At 43.8% G+C, this 10,290-nt stretch overlaps 1 protein-coding gene across 6 annotated transcripts in view; it reads left to right on the top strand.

Moving 5' to 3' along the window:
- Positions 1-10,290, top strand: part of LOC109381996 (uncharacterized) — a 213,148-nt gene that overhangs the window by 118,337 nt on the left and 84,521 nt on the right. For all 6 annotated transcript variants that reach the window (XR_002123858.1, XR_002123857.1, XM_019641154.1 and 3 more), the window contains one exon: positions 9,482-9,662. Coding sequence is in view for 4 of the 6 variants with exons in the window: in XM_019641154.1 (XP_019496699.1) it covers positions 9,482-9,662 (181 nt within the window). In the remaining 2 variants the exon portion in view is untranslated. The remainder of the gene's footprint in view (positions 1-9,481; positions 9,663-10,290) is intronic.

Here is a 10,290-nt window from a genome sequence, read left to right as displayed (position 1 = left end):
AGAGGCTCCCTGGGAATTTTAATAGCATCAATAAGCTTCACAGCTGGGGGCAGAGATAAGGGTGCAGCAGTTCCTCCCTTAAAGCCCTTTCCCTGGGTTTATGGGTATAGCTCTCACTTCTTCAATTTGGGAGCCCTTCACACAAAGACAGTTGTGTGCATTATCAGGCTGTAGTGTGGAGAGAGGGCAGAAGAAACCAACTCTAGCTCTCAGCCGCACTGTGTATCAATTCACCACAAGGATCTCGTCTAGCTCCGCCTCCTCCTTGTCCCCGCCCCTGCGCCTGTGCTCTCCAGGCTGTCTCCCCACTCCTGGCCTAGTTGAGCTGAGGGTGAGGAACGTGGGAAAACTCAGGGGAATTCCTGGGACACAGGGAAACCCTGTTGGGGGGTTTGGGTCATTCCTGGACTTAAGGCTGTGGTGGGACAAGGAAGAGCAGTGAACAGGGCCACTTTCTGACCTTCTTCCCTCCGAGGTCCTTTAGACCAATTCAACGTGGCCATCTTCCTGAAAAACATGTGTTTTGCCTTTTCTTATCCCTTTTATTTATACAGTAGACATTCCTGGATTTTCTTCCTCCATCTCCCAGATTTTGCATGGCTTGAGGGAGAAGACACTGGCTTATTCACTATTTTTTAGCCCACTGTTTTTCCTGAGCTAAGTGGCCCCATGATGTGATGTATGGAGATGATCAGAGGAGCTGTACTGAAATACATATTTTTGCCCCTTGCTAGTGTGTATCTTGGGTCCATTCCTTTACCCCTTTCTTCCTCAGTTTCTCCATCTATAAAATTTGAACCATTCCAATTTGGAAGAGTCCTTGTAAGGACTCAGTGAGACAATGCATGGGAAAGCCACCGGCCCACTGCAGGACTCAATGAAGCTTAGGGCTCCTCTCTGACACTGGGTCCTCTGAGCAGGTTCTCAGTGCCTTTGTACTTAATTGAAAACCAAAGAGAAACATCACCCGTCACTTTGGAAATCCCTGTCCTGGAAATCCCTGTCCTGATGGTTCTTTATTTCCCCTCTTCCAAACAGACTGCCACACACACTGCAGGCTTCACACAGATTCTTTCCACTTTTACACATTTCATTTACACTCCAAGTAAAAACTCACTTCCTTTATAACACACGCACACTATGCAGGTTTACTTGGAGTCCATGAACTGGAAGAGCTGGAGGGAAACACCCTGAGTATCTTATAGGGGAGGAAGGTTTTCTGCCTTTTTCTTCGGGTCTCTGGCTGAGCCTAAACACTAAGCTGACAGAGACAGATTAACAGGAGAAAAGCAGATACATTTTATTGAATTTGCATATGTACATGGGTGCCTTCACAAGAGAATGAAAACTTGAAAAAAAATGACCAAAACAGGAAGCTTTTCTACCTTTTAGACCAAGAAATAGTACATTTGTGAAGAATTGACAAGACAAACGGGGCTTGGGTTGGGGATAGTCCATCTAGGGCTAGGAGGTCGTTATCTTCCTTAACTAGAAAGATAAGAGTTAGTTTAATGAGGTTCATTTGCAGATTCCTCTGGTGCCTTCCCTAGGCTCATAAGAGTTTCTCCAGTAAAAAGAGAATTTATTTCCTGCCTGTAAGAAAGAAAAAGGGAGTTTTGTTTGTTTGTTTGTTTGTTTGTTTTTTCCCAGCATTTACTTGCTTCTAAATTGCTTTCAGCTCTAAATAATTTTTATGTTAGAGGCACATTTTGGGGTAACTTATCCTGGTTTCCTCCACTTCCTCCTCACATGGATGAAGACCCCATGGTTACTCGCTTGAGCCATCCCAGTGACTGGGTGGCAGCATGGAGGTTAGCAGAGCTCTTGATGCCCATTTCAGCATGTGTGTCTCGTCCACATTGCTCCACCCCATTTCCCTACTCAGGCCTTGGGCTCTGGCCATCCCACCCTCAAATCCCCATCCTCCTCTTCCCATCTTCCCTTTCTTTCCCCGTCTGACCCAACTCCTCCGCAAAGCCACTGCTGGTGTTCTGACTGCTCACCTGTGGGAACACTGCTGTGGGGTCCTTCAGAGGCCACAGCACGGGGATTTTGATTCACCCATTTCTAAAACGATATTTGGATTTTTTGCAATACAGATGTTTACACCACACACCCAACAATCACGTTGCTTCTCTTCTGTTAAACTACTGATTCTTTATCCTGGCAGCTAATGGGAGGCTTTGATGTGGGGGTATATTGTTGTTTCTGAAGGAGGGGGCTGTTTGTAGGAGGATTTACAGCTGTTTGAACAGTTCCTCCAACGAGTACCTGTTATGGAGGGAGGAGCCAGTGGTGCATTTTCCCAGCTGGGGCAACTTCCCTGAACCCTGTCTCTCTCTGAGAAGGAGAGAAAGGAAACTGCAGTGTTTCCACATAAAGATCTGAGTAATGAGATTTGATCTGAAGGGATTTGGTCTTGAACTCCAAGAATTTCCAGATGCAAGCCATAGCACCAGCAGATTTTGCTCCTTCCAGACAGGCAAAGGGGCTGCCCCCTCCCCCCGGGAGGGAGGGGCTGGAGGGGAGCTTTTTATGGACCCCATCACTATTCCATTTCTCCATTATATTTTTCTATCATAAGAGACTTCCCCTGTTCTGTTGCGGCAACTCTCAGCAAGTACATAGTGCTTTTCTGGGGCCTCTGCCTTTGTTAAGTAGGTCTGCAGTGGTACAGTAGAGATTTTAATGTGCAGTGCTGTGTTTTAATAGACTGTTAAACTACAGCATTACACATTAGCAGGCTATGACACAATTGCAGAAATATCGAAAATTGCCCCCGGGAAGGCACTATTTACTTTAATGGGGAGATGCTGCAAGAGATTGAAAATCTCTGCAGAGGCAGCAAAGGGGAAGACGGGAGAAAGAGAGAGAGAGAGAACAAACCGAGGGGCTGTGACCTAGGCTGAAGCAGGTTCTCTAATCCCCATATAGAGTCTGGGAGAGTAAGTCCTTGGGCTTGAAACCAGCCCAGGCCCAGATGACTTGTGGCTCTCTGTTACTGAAAGATTTTTGCCAAGCTTGTGAGTTTCAAGGTCACCTGGCACTCAAGGCCCATCTTACTGGTCTCAAGGTGGGAGCGACTTTGAGGCATGTGGTCATTTGTCTTCGTTTATCAGGGGCTGGAGCGTTCATTTATGGTGTGTTCTGTTCTCCGTGGTCCAAATGACAGAACAGGGTAGATAATGTTTTCCTTTGGAAAAGTCATTTTGCACAAAGATTTTCTCCCCCCAAGTGCAACCACCCCAAGTGCAACCACTCAAAAGTACGTGCATATACACACAAGTGTGTCCATACACATCAACGTCTTGTTTTGGCCATAAATAAGGAACCCCAGGAATAAATAAGGGGTTTAAGAGTCTGTTTCCTTCTCATCATTTCTGGGGAAGCCAAATCTCTTCCCAGGAGAAAATGAGCAAATTTCTGATCAGCTGCAATCCCAGCAATGGACTCAGTAGCTGGACAACACCTATCCAGCCATTAAGCAAAATAAAACTCTGGGCAGGTTGTTCTCCACCTATATTATTGTGCAGCAGAAATAACCCTGAGAACAGAGCCATCCAAGCCTTACCCAGATGAGAGCTGTGAACAGCATTTTCAAAAAAATCTATCATCTCATTTGCCTTTTCCTACTGTGCCTTCCTGCTGTACGGCAACATTTAAAAACCAGATTGCAAATTCTAAAAAGAGACCAGTGTCTTCTCACGATATGCTCCCCCAAACACACTCTTCATTGAAACCCAGGCCTACAGGAAGCCTGGAGAGGGCAGGAAGAAATGGAAAGACAAGGGAAGTAAGCCCCGAATCAGGAGTACAACAAGACTTCCCCATCTGCCTAAATAGTTTGCTCATTCAGCCTTGCAAGTAACCGCTTTCTCACTCAGTGACATTTTCTTCTAGGGGAGCAGACAAGAATATTAATTTCATTCATGCTCTCTTCTATGTATTGTTATGAAGAAGGGTGACTTGCTTTCTTTTTCTTTTTCAAAATGGAGGCCTAGTGAGTAGGGTAGGCAAGCCACCATCCACAGGGTAGGATTCGCCTCTTACAGCCGACACACGTCATCTCACCTTTAAAGCTTCATCCCTCTGGGGCTTGAAAGCACACATACAAGAAGGGAGGGTCACTGACTGGATCTTTAAAGCTTTTCAAAAATACATTATAAAAATAATGTGCATATGGTTGAACATTTTTTTCCCAACAGCACAGGAAAGTATAAAATATAAAGGAAATGTCTTCTTCATCTACCTTACCCCTAGTCTAACTCCTCCAAGGGAGCCATCATTAACAGTTTCAGTTTTTAGTCCTTTTAATAGTTATTATCATTTTATAATAAATGATATGTATTCTTTATTTCAACCCAAGAAGCTATCTAACGATTCCCTATGATGAAAGGAGATAGAAATGTGCCTCTCCACTTTAGTTACCACTGCTTAAATTGGCTCAACATCTTTAGGTAACACCTTAGGTCAATTTCCATCTTAGCAACAGTTAAGAGTGAGCTAAAACGCATAGGTTAGGTGCTGAAAGAGGTAACAGGGAAGGCTAAAAAGGAAGGGGGGAGGGGAATCCCAACAGGGATGAGAGAGGAAGTTGTAGATGAATCTCTTCTACTGCATGGCTTTGTCAGGTCATGTATCTGTCCCCCCACCCCACCCCCATTAGTTACAGGATTACAGGTATGGGAGAAAGAGCATCTTGATGGGCAAGGTGAGGGCTCGCTTTAAGAGCCTTGGGTATCTCACATTTGTCTTCATTCATTCAAAAAACATGTGTATTCATGCAAGCAATAAATGGTCCGTTGCATCTTGTGGTGGATTGCATTAATGGCCCAATTCTTCACCCTTCCCTCTATCCATGCCCTTTGCCTTGTAACTTGTAGCATCCCTCTGATCTGTGTGCAGTGAAGTTCCCATCCTTGAGCTTAGCTATGTATCTTTCTCCATTGACCAATGGGATATTAGTAGACGAAGCACAGGCATTCTGGTCTTGCTTCCTCTTGTGCTTCTGCCATCATCATGAGAAGAACGGGCCCAGACTAGCCCTTCATCCCCAGAGGTGTATGAGAAACCCATGGAGCAAAACTGTCCCAGCTAAGTTGCCCCAGTCAAAGTGCAGAAGCAGAGCCAGCCCAGCGGGGGATCAGCCCAGGTCCAGCCTAGATCAGCTAGACTTCACAGACCTGTGAAAAACTAATGTTGATGGTGGTAAGCCATTGCCATTTTATAATTTTTGTCGTGCCACAATTTTGTGGCAATAGTAACCGATACACACCCCTGTGGTCTTCCAGGAACTGTTCAGAACACTGGAGACGGCAGCAGGCAATAAAGCTGGCCACAACTCTCATAGAGCTTACATTCCAGTAGAGCCCTTTAGAGTTTACACACATGTGTTACTCACTTAATCCTCCTAACCCTGTGCATCAGTCCCATTTTTGAAGGGAGGAAACTGAGGCTCAAGAATGCTAATTTATTTGCTGATGATAACACCCTAGTAAGTGCCAGAGCTGGGACTCAAACTCATGTCTTCTGATTGCAGGTGCTATACTCTTTCCACCACCCCATAGCAACCTCTACCTTCTGCTAAAGTCAGCACCTCTCATTGGAGTTACAGAGGGACCTGACTGGGGTGGGAAGATGGATGGGAACTGCAAGTGTGACCCAAAAAGGACTGCTCTGTTATCGACCAAATGAGAAACAAATCTCATTTTTATCCCAAAATTGTTCTTCCTTGCAATTAAACCAATCTCTGTTTACAAGTATTTAGCATGATTCTAGAAATTACATTTTGAAATTATGCGAACAGAGAGAGAAGGCAGCCCACACAGTGAGTGATTTCATGTGGGTAATTGGCTGCTGGTTCTGGCTCCAATGATGCCTTCCCTTTTAGAGCATAATTAGTAATTTCAAAGGAAACTGTTAGAAATGGCCTGGGTCTCCAAAGAAAAGCTTTTCTAGCTCTTAACATTAGGAGATCTACTCAAATGCATGCTGACAAATTTTTCTTTTTGTTTTCTGCCTTTTTATAATGACCTTCAAAGGTTAGAAAGGCTGTGGATATATGGAACTCTTCCAAATATGAGAGAAATCCAAGATTTCCATTAGAAAACTCAGGCTTTCTTACTCCTCCTTTCTTCCTGTCTCCTTACCTTTCTTCTTTCTGAGAAAGACACGGAGTATTTGAATTTTAAGAAGGTATATTCATTAGGATTATATTAAAAAATTTAAGCGAAAGAAAAGCTTATTTGTCTCTCCTATAAGAAAATCTTTCAGCAGTCATGGGCTGCTATGGTGGGTCCATGTTCAGCAAAGACTAGGTTCCGTATAGCTTATCCTCAAGGTCACCTCGTGATCCAAGATGGCTGCTGAAGATTCAGCCATTACATCCACATTCATCCACCAGGAAGGAGGAAGGTCTAGTTCCTCCCAGCTGAGGAGCTTACTTTTAGGGAGATTTGCCTAACGTCCCACAGAACAATTCTCCTTACAGCTTGTTGACCAGAACAGAAAAACATGGCCATTTCTAGCTGCAAGAGAGGCTGTTATCAGTACAACTAAATATAGGGTTTTGGTTCTAAAAAGGAGGAAAAGAAAAAGAAACTAATTTTTGCCTCAAAAGTAATAGTGGAGAAATGTGGGCATGTAAACGGAATGACAGTACAGTTTGGTTGGTTTGAAACTAATACTAAAACTAAAGAGATCTGGTTAATTTGTCAACATCATGCTATGAGCTTGGGGTGTAAAAAGTCTTTATCTTTTGCTCCATTCTGTTATCAACAGTTGTCCATGATTCAGGGAAAGACAAATGAGAGTCCTCTATCTCTGCTGATAGCACAAACTGGGAAGGTTAGCTACCATGTTGGATAATAGAATCAGGATCCAGAAGCTCTGGAAAGGCTGACATGCTTGTCAGAAAATAATCAGAAAAGAACTTAACAGAGAAAAAATATAAAATTCAATATTTAGATCTAGAAAATGAACTGCGTAACTACAGGATGAAAGAGAATTGATTTAGTTGCAGATTTAATCTCCGTGTGTTAAAAGTGAGATGTGACCATTAAAAGATATAATTGGATCTGGCCTTTGACAGGAAGGAAACTGAAGCTAATATTTATAGAACACCTACCATATGCCACACCCCTTACTGGGCCCTTATGATTCTAGAAGGTAAGTGCTGCTATCCCCTCAATCACAGAGAGACCAAATCATGGCCCAGTTTCGCATGACTGGGAAGGACAGAGCTCTGTTCTTCCCTCTCTCCACAGATATGACCCCTGTAAGGTGAGACTGCTGGCCCTGCCTGAAATTCCCTTTGTAGAGACTGCTCCTTGGGGAACAATTCTAACTGGCTTGGAGAACACTTTAGCCAGGTAGTGTTAACAGCAATTAGTTCATCTGATTAAGCAATTAGCAGTCTTTGTCACTTAGCAGAGATCAGGGGCTCAGAGGAACCAAAGCATAACAGATAAGATATGAAGAGGAAAAGTGGGAGGGAGGCACCCCAGGAAGCAGCATAGAAACTTGCAGAGCGAACCAAATGCCTGTGAAGAGGAGAGGGATGGTGGATGGTAGACTTGGAATACTTAGCTGCAGTGAAGACCCGCAGTAGCCCAGTAACATCCTTCAGGACAGATGTGGAAATTGAGCCACAGGGTCAAGCAAGAATTTCCCAATGGGTGGATTCCAACTGGCCAATTCAATGGATCTCAGCTCTGGCTGCACATCAGAATAACCTGGGGACTCTTAAAAATACCTATGCCGAGGCCTAACTCCAGAACAATCACATCAGAATATCGGAGAAAGGGGCCCAGGCACTGGCATATGTAAAAGCTCTCAGGTGATTCTAATGTTCAACAAATGTGGGTGGGCTTGGAGACCCTGGTGGCGGGTTGCTGAAGCAGGAAGTGCATATCCACCATGGCTTTCCCCAGGTAAGAGGGGAGATATAGGGCCCTTCCCCGTTTGCTTGGGAATTTCATCACTTAAACACAGCCTTCCCTCTGCCCAGTTTCAGGGCTTTGGGGATGAAGCACTTCCTCATCAGAGGTTGAGAATCCCAGGAGAGTGAAGGCTCACAAATCCTGGAGCCATTCGGTCTGGCCTCTTTCTTCCTCCCAAGACAAAGATGAATCCCCTTTTATTCCATGCTCACTTCCGGATCCTCCCTGGCTCCATTTCTGCCTAGAATGCCCCACTCCTCCATGAGCTCCCTTCATTCAAGTCTGAAATGCCCACTCTTGGATGAATTGTTCCCCAGTTTCAAGAATGGGAGGATTTCACTGCTTCTTTTACTTTGCATGATTATGCAACATCCTCAATGCATTTACTCTTTGCTGTTGTAAACTATCCCAGAGTTGACAGCTATGCCATGCAAATCACCAGTGAAGTTGGCTAGACACAGGACTCTTGGGGTTTACTCCCTAAAATTCTAAATCCGAAGGTCCAGGGTGGGCTTAGGAATCTGTATTACTAAAAATACTGCCCACTTTAGCCAGGTTTGCCCCTTGGCTTGTACAATATTGTATAAAATGTTAACAAGGAGCCCTTCTTAGGGTACTGTAGTCTTAGGCAATTGTGTGTGTAGGTTTGGGGAGGGGGGATGTTTAATTGTGTTCCACAGGAATTACCAGCCATTCATACTTCTGCTCTAAGAGGAGAGAAAGTTGAAGAAATTAATTCTTATTTTATACCCCAAGTAGAAAGTTACTTTTTCCACCAAAAGAAATGTAAAATTCCCCTTGCATCTCTACAGTGTGGAGAATGCTGATTGCAGCAGAGAATGAAAAGAGAATACAGAGCAAAGGAGAGAGAGGTGAGCTACAGGCCATCTGCATTTGTAGGTTTTAGAAAGATTAACCTCTGAAGAAATTAGTTGATGGAAAACTAAAGATTTCTTGCAAATGAAACAAGAAAAAGATACTCCAACTTTATTTTCTACAAGATAACAGTATCACAGGACAGATGAAAGGGGAGCTGGCAAAACCACCAAGAGGCCTCAAGGACAGACCAGATTAGACACTCTTCTCTTTGACGCACCGACTACAGGCCCACATATGTTCCCTGAGAAGGAACAACTGAAAATTGATACCAAAGCTCTAAGATAGAATAGCTATACATGAATAAACACTGGAGTAAAATATATATTTCTAGAATGTTCTCATTCTAGAACGTAGGCTCAATGTTTGTCTTTGGGTAAAATCTCAAGATTTCAAAAAAAAAAACACCCAAAAAACAAAAACACAAACACCTGGCACTGATTATGCATATGCAGATTAAGGTATTTAGGTCACTATTACTGTCAAGATTTAGTGCCCCGGAAAAGAGGAAAGCAGCAGTTTTTCCAGACCACATTCCCAACAGGGTTTACCTGATCCGGGCCTGCTACATGTTAGATTGGTGTGTGAAGCAAATGTTTTAGCTAAAAATTGAGAAAGTTCATTGACTGACACTTAGCCACTGTTTTTTTGCCCATGTGTTTCAGTCAAGAGAATCTTCTTCCACTGAAAGCTCCTGGAGGGCAGGGATTTTGCTCATTTCATGCGTTTCTCTGGTACAATGCATCCATCACCTGGAAGGGAATTGAGATTAGAAGAAGGCTCTCTCACCAGCAGCCACCTCTTGATGCCCTGGAGCTCAAGCAGCCCTTCACCCAGATCCCCGCGGTAGGTAGTAATCTTTCTCCTTGTCACTTGAAATGTTTTATGAGAAATAGAAGATTAAAAAAATACAGCCACTTGGGAGAAAGAAAGACTATGACTAAAATTGGATTGACCTGTATTCCTTTGGGTTGGGTGGCTTATTCTCCGTATTTTTGTGATTTGAACCTTGGCTAGTTATTGCTCTGGGAAGATTATGATCAAGAGTAGTTCTGTTTGGAGGCAGACATAGCCAAACAAACATTTTATTCATTGCATATAGATACCCAAAGGAAATCCAAGGTGGAAAGGGAAGCCCAGGAGACACAGATCCGTAGGGGGCCAGGGCCTGCTTCCTAAGGGATTTGAATACCTGCTTGATGGAGAGCAGTGTGTGTGTGTGTGTGTGTGTGTGTGTGTGTGTGTGTGTGTGTGTGTGTGTGTGTCAGGGGGGGAGGGGGTGGTGTCATTAGATGATATTCCTAAATTTAAATGCTGAGTGTACTGATCTCTATACTCTAATCTGACTTATTTGTGACCAAGCTCTGTGGAAAGCAATCAGAACCATAGAAAGCTGACATTTGTCAAGCTGAGAGCAGCCCCTTCAAGCTCCTGTTAAAGTATTTAAATTTGTCTAGGAGTTTTCTATCAAGAG

This window comes from Hipposideros armiger, unplaced genomic scaffold, assembly GCF_001890085.2.
Source record: "Hipposideros armiger isolate ML-2016 unplaced genomic scaffold, ASM189008v1 scaffold_58, whole genome shotgun sequence".
NCBI lineage: Eukaryota > Metazoa > Chordata > Mammalia > Chiroptera > Hipposideridae > Hipposideros > Hipposideros armiger.
Note: the sequence above shows the minus strand (reverse complement) of the source record. Positions and strands in the feature narration are given on the sequence as shown.